Source organism: Balaenoptera borealis (genome assembly GCF_965194805.1).
Source record: "Balaenoptera borealis genome assembly, chromosome: 8".
NCBI classification, from domain to species: Eukaryota; Metazoa; Chordata; class Mammalia; order Artiodactyla; family Balaenopteridae; genus Balaenoptera; species Balaenoptera borealis.
Window position 1 is genome coordinate 88,571,501 of NC_138865.1, and position 16,317 is coordinate 88,587,817.

At 49.8% G+C, this 16,317-nt stretch overlaps 1 protein-coding gene across 4 annotated transcripts in view; it reads left to right on the forward strand.

Annotated features, from left to right (window-relative positions):
• Positions 1–16,317, forward strand: part of TMOD1 (tropomodulin 1) — a 103,100-nt gene that overhangs the window by 45,450 nt on the left and 41,333 nt on the right. For 3 of the 4 annotated variants that reach the window (XM_082404150.1, XM_082404149.1, XM_082404152.1), the window contains 5 exons: positions 902–1,021; positions 8,931–9,020; positions 9,937–10,067; positions 11,790–11,897; positions 15,986–16,129. In XM_082404150.1, coding sequence (XP_082260276.1) covers positions 902–1,021; positions 8,931–9,020; positions 9,937–10,067; positions 11,790–11,897; positions 15,986–16,129 — 593 coding nt within the window. The remainder of the gene's footprint in view (positions 1–901; positions 1,022–8,930; positions 9,021–9,936; positions 10,068–11,789; positions 11,898–15,985; positions 16,130–16,317) is intronic. The other variant, XM_082404151.1, reaches the window with a different exon arrangement.

Genomic DNA, 16,317 nt, shown 5'->3' on the forward strand with positions numbered 1-16,317 from the left:
TCCTAGTCTTTTGCTTGGCTTTATTTTCCTTTGTGATTCCTAGTACTATCTGGCATCTTTACATGTTTGTTTATTATCTGTCTTCTTTCACTAAACTGTATACTGTTCACTGCTGTCCCCCTAGCGCCAAGAAAGGTGCTGGGCACATAGGAAGTATTCAGTAAATATGTGTTGCATGGATAAATATATATTGATATATGTGCAGTTTTTCATAAATGGAATTAAATAATTCATGCTATTTTGTAAACTTGCTTTTTCACACAAGGTTTTGTCTTGGGCATTTTCCTTTCTTAGTAAGTAGAGATCTCCACCATCCTTTATAATAATAACTGCTAGAACGCCATCGTATGGATGCCCCATAATTGCTTTAACAATCCCTCTTGGTGCACACTGCAGCGACCGACCATCCTCTTTGCTCTTTGCTCTCTCTCGTTCAGTTATGAGTCTGACACTGTAAAAATATAGTGTCCCAAGAGACATTATATTTTCTCCCTATGCCTCTTTTAATAATCTGAGTGTATTTTATTTATTTGGCTTAGAAATGTTTCTAAATTTTTCTCTCATACCAGAATGCTTGTTTAGAGTATTCCAGACCCTGGCATTTTATTATATTTTTCTTTTGTATTTTTTCCTACTTACAGATTGTTAAAATTAATAACCAATGTTTTCAGTAGTGAGCAGTCTCCTTTGACCAAGTTATAAAGTTCTTCTTTTCAAACGTGAAGCGTGCTTTGTTGGAGATCTCTGATTCCCTTTCTTTGGACAAGTTTGGCACCGGGTCCCCAGAGGGAGAAGTTTTAATGGAATCTCGGCATCGAGGGATCCACAGGGCTTTGGGACGGTCCACCCAGGGCCCCAGTGCAGCTGCACTCCCTGTAATGGGCACCCCGTGTGTTTTCAGGAAAAGTCTGGGTCCCCAAGCAGAAGCCGATGGACCCCGTGCTGGAAAGTGTGACACTGGAGCCGGAGCTGGAGGAGGCCCTGGCAAATGCCTCGGATGCGGAACTCTGTGACATCGCAGGTAAGAGGCGTTCCTGATGCTTCCCCACGTCCTCCAAAAGCGTTTGACCCACGTCTGCAGGCGAGCCTTGGATGGTTTATTTCAACATAAACACCCTCTCTGTTTCTAGCAAGGACTAGAGGAGGTAGAACTCTGTTATCAAAAACCGAAATGAGTAAAATGGAGATAAAACCAAAACCCTTCCCACCACAGAGCCAGCTGTTGCTGCCATGAGACCCCATCCCAGAGCGATGTGCAAGGCAGCCTGGGCCCGTCACCAGCCATGGCATCAAATCCTGTTCAGGCCGCCTGGGAAGAGACGATAGAGGGGGGCAGACAGAGGGCTGCCGGCATCTCAGGTCCAGGAGGCTCACAGAGGGCTGGAGCAAGTCATCTGATTTTACCATTTTGCACAGCTTGGAGAGCCGGGCTTTGAGGCGATCACCCCACATCTCATATTTGTACAACACCCTCCATCTTCATGTGTGTTTCCATGTGATCTTCACAAACAGCCCCTAAAACTCCAGAAGGTGGCCTGATATCCAGAGCTTTTTGCCACCTGCTCTTTTCCCCTTTTTACTGTCTGGTCCCTGTCCCACTCGCCCATGTCCCTTCCCCCGGGGGTGTCAGGCTCTGGCCACAGTGTGCCCACCATCATGCTGTGCTCCCTGGCCCAGTGAGGTAGCTGGTCTTTTTCTTCTGCAGTCTTGGGGGCTACTAACCCTCACCCAGATGATGACAGGAGTGTGGATGGGGTAGGGAGAGACTCAAAGCAAGTGGGAAGGGGAGAGGAAAGACAGGGTCAACTGTGAGGTCAAGGGAGGAGCCCAGACCTGGCTCCAGAGACTAAGTGGACGTTGGTGCCATTAATGAAGGTGCGTTAGTCTGCTCACGCTGCCCTAACGAAATACCACAGGCTGGTGGCTTAAATAACAGAAATGTATTTTCTCAATAGTTCTGGAGGTTAGATGTCCAAGATCAAGGTGTCCACAGTATTGGTTTCCTCTGAGACCTCTCTCCTTGATTCCAGATGACCGTATCTCATGGTGTCCCTCTGTGCGTGTGTCGCCTTGTGTCCCTTTGTATGTCCTAATCTCCTTCTTGTAAGTACACCAGACAGATTGGATTAGGACCCACCCTAACAGGCTCATTGACACTTAATCACTTCTTTAAAGACCTTATCTCCAAATATAGTTACAAATTCTAAGGTACTAGAAATTACTTTATTCAACATATTGGAGGGACAAATCAGGACAAAATCAACAATTTTGGAGGGACACAATTCAACCATAACAGTGGGGGAGGAGCGGGTGTAGGGGAAATATGGAGTTCAGTTTGGGACCTTTAGAGTTCAGGGTGCCTGTGGGCCACTCAGTCAAGGGCAGTTGTACATGAAAGGCTTTTTAAAAAAAATTATTTATTTATTTATTTATTTTTGGCTGCGTTGGGTCTTCGTTGCTGTGCGCAGGCTTTCTCTAGTTGTGGTGAGCGGGTGCTACTCTTCGTTGCAGTGCTCGGGCTTCTCACTGCAGTGGCTTCTCTTGTTGCAGAGCACAGGCTCTAGGCAGGTGGGCTTCAGTAGTTGTGGCACGCGGGCTTCAGTAGTTGTGGCTCGCGGGCTCTAGAGTGCAGGCTCGGTAGCTGTGGCGCACGGGTTTAGTTACTCCACAGCATGTGGGATCTTCCTGAACCGGGGATTGAACTCGTGTCCCCTGCATTGGCAGGTGGATTCTTAACCACTGCGCCACCAGGGAAGTCCCTACATGAAAGTCTTGAGTTCTGCAAAGGGTCCACACTGGAGATAGAGAGGTGGGTGTCATTAGCATCATCAAGTTCCAGGCAGAGGGCCTGGCAGTAGTGGGCACCCAGGGCTCTGGAGGCAAGGGCCCTGGCCGAGGTAGAAGCCTTTGGGAGAGGAGTGGAAATGGGGTGAACAAAGCCACAGTGGAGGCCAGGTAGCCACAAATGGGCTGGGAACCAACGGCCAAATCAAGATGGGCAGAGCCTAACGCAAGAGCTAGGGAGACAGAATGAGGGTTCAGGGCTGGCCGGGAGACTCAGAGGTGAAGCCAGAGGCCAGGTGAGCCCGCCAGTGCCAGGGAACTCAGCCGGCCGCAGTGTCTTCTGCTTCTCACATCCTCCTGCTTCTCGTGGGTGTTGTGCACCAGTCCTGATGACATTCTTAGGAAAGAGGAGGAAGGGGCACCAAAGCCAGGTTGCAGGGCCTAAGGAGTAAAACAGGAGAGCCAATGTATAGACCCTCGGTCCAGACAACCCTTTCCTAAGGAGGCAGAACATTTGGGAAAGGACAAAGGGCAGTGGCTTAAAGGGTGTCAGGGCTGAGAGAGAAAGGTATTCATTTTCACTATGAAGTACATAGCAGTGAGGAGGTCACGTGGATGGAAATGGAGCACTTAGCTCAGGATACTCAACTGGTTTGCTTGTCAGAAACCACACAAGTTGCATTAGATCCACATTAGGCTCGGGTATTTTGACGGAACCGTCTCCCTGATGCGGGGTCCCCTTGAGTCCCGGTTAATCTGTGCAGCTGGGCGGTGGGTGAGTGAATGGTTGTCCAGCATCTCCACACTGACTCACCCCAAGGGCTGTTTTTATCCTGGTCCTTCTCCTCCGATCACCCTCCATGACGTCACTCCCCTTGTTAGGCAGCTCAGAGGGATTATCAAATGACTCTGCTGTCAGTGCCAAAATAGAGCTGCAATGTTGTGCTAAATTTCTGGGTTGATATCCTGAAACTATTCCTCTTTATTTTTATTGGCGTGACCAATTATTAGTATCTGTTCATGATACCATGGGCTTCCACTGTTCACTGGCTAACCTTGGACACGTGTCGTTGTTTGTCAGCTGTTTGCAAGGTGGCAGTGGAAGGAGGCGCGGAACATTTGTTGACCACCTATGTCCCAGCTGCTGTGGGAGTTGCTTTCCATACCTTGCTGCATTTATTGACCACAGCAGTCCTATGAAGTGAGTTTATTGATGTTCCCATTTTTCAGAGAGGGGAAGTCGGCACAGTGAGGTTATCCTTGCCCACGGGGTTTGAACCCAGGCAGCTTGGTCCCACTCACAGCATCACCACCCAGTACAACCTGGATTAAGCCCTCCAGGGTAGGGGAATGGAAACAGGGTGGTGAGGGGGGGTGCATGGCAGAGTCTCACGGAGTCGGCCTGGGGAGGATGGGGCCGAATTAGGAAAGGCTCCGGATGTCGCACAAAAGCATTGACACCCGGGCCTGGGGGAGTGTTGGAAGAGGCCGGATGAAAGCAGGGGCTTGGGCAGAGAGGCGGTGGTGTTCGGAGGACGAGGGGATGTAGGAGGCAGGCCCCAGGTAAGGCCAAGGGCTGAGGTGGACCGCGTCTGTAACGTGGCTCCGAGAGACCAGCTGTTCCTAGAGCTGGGTCAGAGGCCAAGAGGCTGAGATGACGAGACGACGCCAGGCTTTCTGGCCTGAGGCATCAGAAAACAGAGCTGGGTGCCTGCAGGGATGCAAGGAGTGAGTCAGTTTAAGAGATGGAGGCGCTGGAGGCAGGACATCTTGTCGGAGTGCTGGGTGTGTTGGGGGGAGTAGCTGGAGCCCCGAGTGGATGACTCATTAGGGAAGGCACAGGAGGATGCGCTGGGCACAGGGTCTTCAGGTCATCTCTGCTCCCCACAGCTCAACTCCCAGGCAGAGCATTTCCATTAACTAAGCCTCCGACTGCTCTGGACCAATCGTAAGGAAGCAGCCAGGTTCCTGCCCTCGAGGAGCCGAGGTTAAACAAACACTGAGGCCAACGTGGAAGGACAAGTGGGAGTGAGTGTTGTAGGGAGAAAGGGCCGAGTGAGGTGGTGAGGCTGCAAGATGAGGGTGGGGACCGAAGCTGAGCCGAAAGGAGGAAGAGTAGAGGTGAACTAGGCGGGGAGACGCATCCTAGCGGAAGAGGGTTTGAGCCCTGGTCCGGGAAGATCCCACATGCCGCGGAGCAACTAAGCCCGTGCGCCACAACTACTGAGCCTGCGCTCTGGAGCCCGCGAGCCACAACGACTGAGCCCATGTACCACAACTACTGAAGCCCGCATGCCTAGAACCTGTGCTCCACAAGAGAAGCCACTGCAATGAGAAACCCACGTATCACAACGAAGAGTAGCCCCCGGTCGCCACAACTAGAGAAAGCCCGCACGCAGCAACGAAGACCCAATGCAGCCAAAAATAAATAAATGAAAATAAATAAATTTATTTTTAAAAAAAAGAATGAAGCAGCAAGCAATGTTGATGTGCTCTTTTTCTCTATCACTCACTCCTGGTGACATGGAGTGTGCAAAACCAAAAAAGGATAAAGTCACGATTTGGTGCTTAGGGCGGGAGAGGAAATACTGGCTTCAGAGCCACCAAGCGTTCCGCTCAGCAGTGGAGATTTAGCTTGGCCTCTCCCCTTCCTCCTTCCCTCCCTTTTTCCCTCCCTCCTTCCCTCCTTCCTTCTTAGAACTCTAACCTCCTCTGAACTGCAAAGTCGTTTCATTTCTTCTTAGGGCTGCTATTGACATACATTACCTCCTAGAATATACTGTTATCTGTCCTTAGAATTCTGAAGTTGAGGGCAAGTTTTAGAACTTTAGACCTGTTGGTGACCTAGTGCGTAGCGGTGTGGGTGGGGACACTAACTTAGAAGCCAGGAGGGTCCTCACCGAACGGTCTCTGACCAACCATTTCCCTCTTGAGCCTGCTGGAAAAGTGGGGACCGACAGTAACTGCCCTGGATGCTTGCTGTAAAAATCAAACAGCGTAAGAAGATGAGAAATTGCCATGTGGCTATTAAGTCCCATGTGAAGGTAAGAGATCAGCCTTCAAACATAGTCCATTTTACAGGTGAGAACACCGAGGACCCAAAAGTAGAAGTGACCTGGACAGGGTTACCCAGCAACTTGGTACCAAGGCCCAGACTGGAGCCCAGGTCTCCTTCCTCTGTCCCCCAGCACTTCCTTGTAACCTTCCTGCCTCTGCCTTCTCTTTCTGGACCATTACAAGAAGCTATTGTCCAAGCACAAAATGTATTTTCCATTTTCCACCTCTCTATACACTCTAAGCAAGACCAGCCAGCCATATGAGGTTACATCTTTCCTATGATTCCCAGAAACCTTTCCAAACTGTTTTCCCAAACTAGAATCCCAGCAGCAGCCCAGAACCACCACCAAAGCCGCTCTCTGTATGGGAGCTGGAAGAGCCATCTCCAGAAGGTGACTCCAGGTGATCTGATTCACCTGCTGCTGACTCAGGCTTCAGCTCCCTCTGCCCACAGAAATGCAGCCTAAATTAAAGCCCAGAGAGCTCAAAACAGTGCAGATGCCTCTCTCCGTACCAGTTCTCCTTAGCGATGAGCAGGCAAGTCTAATTTTAGCAGAGAAGACTCTTAGAATGTGAGAAACAGAAGGTACTTTGAGATCATCTTGTCTTGTGGTTCTTAGCTCCCACTAAGCATAAAAAATCATCCAAGGAGATTAAAAATACATCTCCAGAGATTCGAATCAGTTTGTCCAGGAGGAGCACTGGTATTGTCGTAAAGCTCCCGGGTAATTTGTATATGCAGCCATGATTGAGAACCAGTGGTCTGGTCTCACCCCTCATTGTACAGAGGAGGCTGAAGCCCAGAGAGGGGAGGGGACTTACCCAAGGTCACACAGCATCAGGGGCAGAGTCAGGGCTGGAACTTGGTTCTCTTGAGTCTTCACTAAAGGCTCGCTGTTGTCTCTCTAACTAGAAATCGTGTCTAATGAAATGGCCAGGGGAATTTTTTTAAATGAGCAAATGTTTACCAAATACCATCTTCTGGAAGAGGTAGAAGAGAGATAATATTCTTCCCTGACCTCCGGAAGCCCACAGTCCAGTAGGGGAAGCATGCGTGTACCCAGAAAGCTCTAACACTGTGTTGACTATGTACTGTGATAAGGACACCAGGTGCTGTGAGAGAGCTACAGAGAGAGAAGGTAGAATCCAGGAGGACTCCCTGGGGGAGGAAGCATTATTCCAAACTTAAAGGATGGGGAGGTAGAGTTGTTAGATCAAATATAGTATGCTCAGTTGGATCTGAATTTCAGATAAATGATTAATAAGTTTCTAATATAAGAAGGTCTCAAATACTGAATGGGATGTACTTTTACTGGAACATTTTTCATTGTTTATCTGAAATTACAGTTTAACTGGGTATCCTGTATTTTTATTTGCTAAATCTCAAAACTCTCCTGGGGGGCATTTCAGCAGTGGGCAGTGCAGATGGAGAGAGGATTGCCAGCAGACAGGCAGCATTGGCAGAAGCAGGAGCATCTACTGAGCAGCGACCATTTGTGTTGCCGGAGCAGAAAGGGCGTGGGCAAGGGACAAGGCTATTGAAGCAGGGCCAGCCCCGGGGAGGGCCAGTGAAGCCAGGCTCTGGAGTCACAAGGCACTGTCTTCCCAGGCGGATGCTGCACCAGCCTCATGGTCCTGCACGCCCATCCCTCCCCTCTAGTCAGTGCTCCACATTCAGCCTGAGTAACAGTCACAGAACTTGAGTCAGACCATCTCACTCCCTGCTCAGGCCACACCTAGAAAAAGACATCTGAGCTCCTTACCTGGACCTAGAAGACCCTGTAGGATGTGACCTTGCCTATTTGAATAAAATCTACTCCAAAGGGTTGTTGTGAAGATTAAGGGGGATGGCATTAGGCAGTGTTCTCAACCTCGGCTGCCCGGTGAAACCACCTGGGGAGCTTTAAAAAAGGCAGATGCCCGGCCCCAGCCCAGGGATTGGGGTTTAATTGGTCTGGGGGAGTCCTGGGCATCAGGAGTTTCAAAAGATTCCCAATGATTCCGATGCACAACCAGACTGAGTGTCACTGATGTACAGTGTACTCTCTAGCCCGACATAAGCATTTGGTGAGGACCTGTTGCCCTCTGCCACATGTCCAACTTCATCTCTATCCATCTTCAGCTTCCCCTTCCCTCCCTGGCCTTCCACTCCCCAAGCCTAGGGCTTCCCACCCGCCATCCCTCTGCCCAGAATGTTCTACCTCCTTTCTCTTAACTTGGCCAACATCTATATTCATCTCTCTCATCCCAAGTTTCCCTGTTCTCTTCTCCCAGAGCACACTGAACTTTTTCTTTACAACACTTAGCATACTCTGCACTTACGTTTTTAATTGTGTGGGCACCTGCTTAGTTTCTCATTCCCAGCAGACTGTAACCTACGTGGCAGAGCCCCTGTCTTTCTTGTTCCTCACCGTCCCCACCCCCCTGGAGCTGGACACATGATGCTGGCACTCGGTAAATGTCGAACAAATGAACGGATGAAAGAATGACTGATCACGGGGGGATGTGGTTAGGTTTGCCTTTCCAGAGAGATCTTTCTGGCTGCTCTGTGCTGAATGCTGGTGGGGGAAGATAGGAAGAGACTGAGGCCAGAGTACCAGTGATTCCACAGCTGTGATAATACAGGCGAGAACTGATAGGGCCTTAACCAGGACAGAGGTGATGGAGTGGGAGGTGGGACAGATGAGAGGCTCTGTATAGGAGGGTGAGGATTTAGGGGAAGGGGTGCCATGTGACTGAGGGTCTACCCCGAGGGACAGGCAGGATGACCAGATGGAACGTGAGCCGAAGGAAGAGGCTGTTGTCGGGGAAGAGGAGTTCCGTTTTGGCCAAGTTGGGTTGGATGTGCCAGTGGGACATCAGAGGGACATCTAGGAATCTGAGGCCAGGGACAGAGAAACCTAGGCTGGGGATGGAGATTCGAGAGTCACGTCAATAGAGGCAAGAGTAAAAACCAAATAAAATTTAAAAGTTTACATGCAAGTGTTTCTTGCCATTTCTGTGAGCAAAACTTCCTGGGGCATGGAATGTCCGTGCCCAGAAGGCTCTCTGTCTGAGAGGCGCGTCATGGGCCCTTCGTGTCCCCGCAGCTATCCTGGGCATGCACACGCTCATGAGCAACCAGCAGTACTACCAGGCCTTGGGCAGCAGCTCCATCGTGAACAAGGAGGGACTCAACAGTGAGTACGGGCACCCCTCCCTGCCCCCAGCGAGGGCACCTTGGAAGTGAGGGGTCCTCCCACGTCTTGCTGCCTCTGCCCGCTCTCTGGCTCACTGCAGAAGATTTTGAATTCTATAAAGCCAAATCTATCCACTTTTTCCTTTTACTCTCCTGGGATTTTGTGACTTATTTACGAAGACCCTCCCCATCCCAGTATTAACAAAACATCCTCCTGTATTTTCTTCTGTAAGTCTTAGAGGTTTACTTCTTATATTCAACTTCTTAATCCTCCTAGAGTTCATGTTTGTGTGTGGTGTGAGATGAGATTGAACTTTCATTTTTTTAAATCAATATCCTGTTGTCCGAACACCACTCTTTGTAAAGTTCATCCTTTCACCTCTGGTTTGGGACTCCACCTTGATCATAAACGTCCATGTATCCACATGGGTCTGTCTCCGGATGCCTCTCCTGCTCCACGAGTCTCCTTGTCCTTTCCTGTGCCAATATTGCATTGTCTGAATCGCTTCACTGCATTGTTCCAAGCTGGCATTTTGGCCCCAAAGAGAAACAAGGGCACCCAACGCGCAATTATCCCTCCCTCTGGAAGGCCTACACATTTCTTTCCCATCCAGCCTTCATTTTACCCTCACAAGAGCCCACTGGGTAGAACGACTGTTCACATTCTGCAGGTGAGGACACCGAGGTTCAGACAGTTTAGCGCATTCACCCAGTTGTTGCAGGACGGCAGAGGCGGAGTCCAAGTAGGGCCCAGACTCCCGGCCCCGCCCACTGTCCGCCCCCATCCCCCATAGCCCCTGAGATGCCCGGCCTTCCGTGTCCCTGAGCTCTGCTGCCGCTTCCTTCCGGTGTCCTTATGTCGAGGGAGAGTGACGCCCCGTCTCTGTGAGCCACCTGCCTGTTGTCGGTCACTCTAGGTGTGATCAAACCTACACAATACAAGCCTGTGCCTGATGAAGAACCAAATGCAACAGACTTGGAGGAAACGCTGGAGCGGATAAAGAGCAACGACCCAAAACTTGAAGAGGTCAACCTCAACAACATCCGGGTGAGGTTAACCCCTATCACTCCACTTGCCCTGCTGGGGGGAGGTGGCGAAGCCATGTCTAGTGCCACCCAGACCCAGACGACCCGGGCCTGGCTGTGCGGAGACAGCAGGGTCCTGCTTGGACTCTGGGTGCTTCTGGATCAGGAATAGAGACAGAAGCTTTCGGAGGGAGGATAGTGTAAACCAGCACAGCTCATGGTCCTGGTTTCTTTCGGGGACTGACATCAGACCCAGATGTTCACCACAGGCCATCCCAGCTTCGGCTCTGGAAACCCGCCACCTTATTCAAAACACTGAGAGCTTCTCTGAGATAAAATCGTGAGTCAGACACATATGGCTGCATGGGATCCCGAGGCTGGAAAAGCCCGGGGCCCACCAGGTTCATGGGGTAACCCAAGCCCGGGGAGGGACCTAGCCCTGAACCAGTGTAGCATGCACATATTCAGCCTCATTCTGCAACCTTAGAAGGGAACTGTCAGCCCAAATGTCCAAAGACATATTCCAAGCCGTCGGCCCACATCTCTCCGGACCTTTCCTGTGTGACCACTAAGGGCAGAGGGGGGACGGATGGACAGGCTGCAGGAGGAATTCAGAAGCAGGCCCAGCTGCCTGCCCACCTGCTCAGCCCAGGGGCCAGAGGGATTAGTTCTCGGGGGGTGTGGATGTAAGATAAGAAGTGGGCCCCTCTCTCCCCGGCTCCCCTTTCCTTTCTTCTCCACTTTCTTTTAAGTGGCTGCCAGCCCCACGGCACAATCAGATCGGAAACCTGCGCCCGCAGTGTTCTCCTGCACCTGGCCTTCCCATGCTCTACTCCCACGGGGGCTAAAGTGACGCTCTGAAATGAGAGATCCGTTCAAACACAGCCAGGCTCTCTCTCTCGGGCGCCTCTGCTGTCTGCCGTGTGCACAGTGGGAGATGCTGGCACAATTCAGAGCCGTGCACCCTGGCAGTGCGTACCAGGAGGCGTGGGGGTGTGGAACCTGGCCACGGCCCTGTGTCTTCACCGTGAGGCCTCAGGCAAGGGCTCGGCCCTCTCCAGGCCTCAGTTTCCCCTCTGCACGTGAGGCAGTTGGACTAGATCAGTGGTTTTCACTTGAGGAGATTAAAAAATAAATAAATGCCAATGCCCGGTCCCTCTCCCCACAGAGAGTCTGATCTTATTGGTCCGGGGCAGGCCTGAGCATCAGCACTTTGTGAAAGTTCCCCCGGCACCTCTGATGTGTGGCAGGCTGAGATCCTCTGGGACATACGTCTCTTAAAGATCACCTAGGGCCATGCCACACCTTAGTTTTCCAGAAACAAACCCAGAGAGGAGCAGAGGCTTCCCCAGAGTCACACAGCAAGTCAGAAACATTGCCAGTGCTGGGGCGGAGGCCAAGCCCCTGCCCTCTCCCACGCCCCCAGACCTGAGCTCTCACCACAACACTCTTCTGCATCCTTTGCCTTGATGTATTCCTTCTCCTCCGGTCTCCGCATGTACAAAGAGAAAATTACAGGTCCTATCTGAAATTTTCAGGGAGGATTTTCTCAATCTGTTTACCCGAAAGTTCTCCTCCAATCTCAGCCATTTGGGGCAAAGCAGGAACCCTTTGCCCATTCAGCTTTTTGGTCAGAGACTTGCAGGGAATCAGGTTGCATGTGTGAGAGAGCTGCTGCCCCATCTCTCTGCCCTACCCACCCCTGACAGGGGCTGCTGGTCACTGCCTGCCTTTCTCTCTGCAGAATATCCCCATACCCACTCTCAAGGTGTATGCAGAAGCCCTGAAAGAGAACTCGTATGTGAAGAAGTTCAGCATCGTGGGGACACGGAGCAATGACCCCGTGGCATTTGTATGTACCTTTCTGATCTGCTGCATTGAGAGAGGGAGGCATAGAAACAGGAAGGTTGACGTTTGTAGCCTCAGGCCTGGCCATGTGCCACTGATGAAGAACCCTGTGTGGTGTGGTGTGGTGTGATGTGGTGAAAGGCACTGGGCTAGGAGCCAGGAGAGGACATGGACAGAACAGCCATTACCCAGGCACCATCTGTACATTATCCTAGTTAATCTCCATAACCACCCCTGATCCCAGAGGTGCAGGGCTCCCCACTTTACGGATGAAGAACCTGAGGTAAAGGGAGCTCAGGCAACTTGCTTTGTCCAAAGTTGCACAGCAAGTGAGAGGTGGAGCTGAGATTTAAAAGCAAGTCAAATGTACCCTAAAGCCAGCTCTCTCACCACTCAGCATGTCATGAGTAGACAAGGGCCCGCCCCTCCCTGGTCCTCAGTTTCTCCATATCTAAAAATTATTGTCTTCATCAGTGGTTCCCAACGACCAATTTTATTTGTTTTTTAACTATGTCTTAAAGATATTGCTGATTAGATTAAATTGTACTTATTATAAAGTAGCCATCAATTCGTTTTTAGGAAAAAAAAAAAAAATTCAACACATATTTATGGAGTCTCTCTGTGCCCAGCAGTGAATTAGGCTCTGAGAATACAACTGTGACCAAGACAGTCATAGCTCCCACTTTCATGAACATAATGGTCCCTCCAGCCATGCAGACAGCTAAAGGATAACAGTACAGTGTGACTACTACAATACTAATAGCAGGTAAAAAGGTACAGGAATTAGCTTACCAGGCATGGTAATTAACCATTTAGTAGCAATCAGTTTGTTGATATCCACGAAATAACTTGCTGGGATTTCGATTGAGATTGCATTGAATCTATATCAAAATGGGAAGAACTGATATCTTGACAATACTGAGTTTTCTTGTACATGAACATGGAATATACTTCCATTTATTTAGTTCTTTTTTTATTTCATACATCAGAGTTCTGTAGTTGTGCTCATATAGATCTTGTACATATTTTGTTAGCTTTATACCTAAGTATTTCACTGTTTGGGGTGCTAATAATAATGGTATTATGTTTTTTTTTATTATTATTATTTATGTTTGGCTGCATTGGGTCTTCGTTGCTGCGTGAGGGCTTTCTCTAGTTGCGGCGATCAGGGGCTACTCTTTGTTGCGGTGCGCGGGCTTCTCATTGCGGTGGCTTCTCTTGTTGCCGAGCACAGGCTCTAGGCACACGTGCTTCAGTAGTTGTGGCACGTGGGCTCAGTAGTTGTGGCTTGCGGGCTCTAGAGCGCAGGCTCAGTAGTTGTGGCGCATGGGCTTAGTTGCTCCATGGTATGTGGGATCTTCCCGGATCAGGGCTCGAACCCATGTCCCCTGCAGTGGCAGGTGGGTTCTTAACCACTGTGCCACCAGGGAAGTCCCTAACTGTAGATTTTTTTGTAGATATTCTTTATCAATTTACGGAAATTGCCCTCTATTCCTAGTTTACTGAGAGTTTTTATCATGCATGGATGTTGGATGTTGTCAAATGCTTTTTTTTCATCTATCAAAATGACTATTTTACTTTTTTAGCTTGTTGATGTGATGAATTATATTAATTGATTTTCCAGTGTTGAACCAGCCTTGTATACCTGGGATAAATCCCACTTGGTCGTAGTTCAAAATACTTTTTAATTTATCTTGAGATTTCTTCTTTGACCCATGTGTTATTTAGAAGTGTGTTGTTTAATCTCCATGTATTTGGGAATTTTCTAGTTATCTTTCTGTTATTCACTTCTTGTTTGATTCCATTGTAGTCTGAGGGCAGATATTGTATGATTTCTATTCTTTTAAATTTGTTAGGATGTGTTTTACGGCCCACAATGTGGTCTGTCTTGGTGAATGTTCCATGTGTGCACAAGAAGAATGTGTATTCTGCTATTGTTGGATGAGATAGTCTGTAGATATCAATTATATCTAGTCGATTGACAGTGTCGTTCAGTTCAGTTATGTCTTTCCTGATCTTTGGCCTGCTGGATCTGTCCGTATCCATAGAGGGGTATTGAAGTCTCCAACTATGATAGTGGATTCATCTATCTCTCTTTGCAACTCTATTAGTTTTTGTCTCATATAGTTTGATACTCTGTCATAAGGCACGTTCTCATAAAGGATTGTTATGTCTTCTTGGATAATTGACCCCTTTATCGTTATATACTACCCTTCTTTATCCCTAATAACTTTCCTTGCTTTGAAGTCCATTCATAGCCATCAATTATTTTCTGATTTTTAAAATACATAGGACATTTCCTTTGACGTTTTTGAAGTGATGGAAATGGCTCATAGTCTCTCACTGCTGCCAGTGGAGAACCTCTAGATGGATGTCCCCTGACCTCAGGACATCTTGGTAGATCCTGAGTTTGCCCACAGAGAAACAGCTGGCAAAGCCACATGCCCTGTCCACTGCTATGTCATGGATCAGAAACCACGCCCATGCATGCTGGCACTCAGCTCAGCTCCACAAATGTTTATGGGGAATTGACCCTGTGCCAGGCCAACAGCTGATGTCAGCCCCTTCACACCAGGATACCCATTGTTGAAGATGAAAATACTTCCAGAACAATTGGTAAATAGGCTTCCAGAGCTCTGCTAGTGCCCCAACTGCCTGCCCCAGCTCTTCTCCTGCCCGTTCCTCCACTCTGATCCAGCAAACAAAGAGTTGACACCTGGCATGACAGTGCCTCCAGGACCAGCTCAGCCACTAGTATGTCTACTTGGATTGGCCTGGTGCACTCACATACTGGTTGTCAAATTTTTTGATTATCAGGCCAGGCCTTTCCTGGGGAGTAAGAAGGATGCTGTGGAGCGGGCACAGACTCGTTCCCTCCCCTCAGGAGGGTCCAACCTACTCAGGGTCACAGAGGAAGCTGACATGTCATCCTGGGGTACACGGAAGCAGGGGAAGCTGAGGATTTTGGCTCAGAAGACATCCTGGGAGCTGAGCCTTGCAAAGGTTTCAGCAAGCAGGGCCAGTGGGAAGGGCATTCTTGGATCAGATCATCATTTCAGACAACCAGGGTCCACTGATCATACATCCTGGCCCATCAGCTGCTGGTGTCTCCTTTCCTCCGTGACTCGTCGTTTCTACCACCTGCTAATTACCTCATTTCCTTTAGAGGCTCTGATTATCATCTACACCCCTGGCTGAAGTCCTCCAAAACGTGCTGGGGCCACCCGAGCTCCTCTCCTCCGGTTTGCCCAGGTCACTTGCCCAGCGGGATGGCTTCCCAGGCTCCCCTCCCTGCTGCTCAAAGAGAATGACGACTCCATGGAATTACAACAGGGACATAGAAGAGACAAGTGGAGAGCATATAGGGAGGTTGGGACTCCACTAGTCACTCAGTGAACAGTGACCGAGGGCCTACTATGTGCTGGGCACTGTGTGGGTTGGAGGGCACCATGGGATGAATAAGGTGACCATCAGCCCACCAAGAGTATATAGGCTAATGGCGGAGCCAACACCAGAATAAAAACAACTCTAATGCAGGAATACAAGTTCCTTGAGGGAGGTTATGGATAAAGTCTGTGAGGTTCAAGAGGGCAGGCACAGCTAGCTGGGGGACATCAGCAAAGGCTCTTGGAGAAAGGGGCACTGAGGATGGCCTTAAAGGAGGGACAGGGTTTGAACGAGTGAAGCAGAAAGGAAAGAGCATTCCAGGTGGCAGGGACAGGATGAGCAAAGGCAGAGCAGAGGGAAAGCACTGTGTGCCTGGGGAACTGAAAGTAGCCCCACCAAGACTGGCAGCCAGAGTTGAGGCTGATCAGAGTGGGGGAACCAGGTAATAGAGGCTTTGGATGCAGGCTAAGGAGCTGTAAATCTCCAGCTAGGGGTTCGGGGCCATGACAAGTTGGAGGGGAGGAGAGACACAGAGTAGTGCTTGGTGAAGGAAGTTGTGGAGATCGTCTTGCCTGGCCCCTGACGGTGTGCAAGGGACTCTCACTCCCAGCAAGGCTCCCTCAGTATTTTAGGTTCTACCCACAGGGCCTCCAGCCTTGATCAGGCTAACTCATGGGTACCCTGCATTTTCTCCTTTGGTACAAGGCCCTTGCTGAGATGCTCAAGGTGAACAAGGTGTTGAAGACACTGAACGTGGAATCCAACTTCATTTCCGGAGCCGGGATCCTGCGCCTGGTGGAAGCGCTTCCATACAACACTTCTCTGGTGGAACTGAAGATCGATAACCAGGTAAGATGGGCGAAGGTCTCCTTGTGTCCTTCACTTGATGCTCGCCATTCTGTACTTTCCCGCTTGCTGCCGTATGGACTAGATGCTGCTGGACAGAGCAGATGCTGTTGCTTATAAAAGCACCAGAGCCCAGCTTTAAGGGGCCTCCAAGGTTGTCCAGTCCACACCCTCCACCATGCTCACCTTCC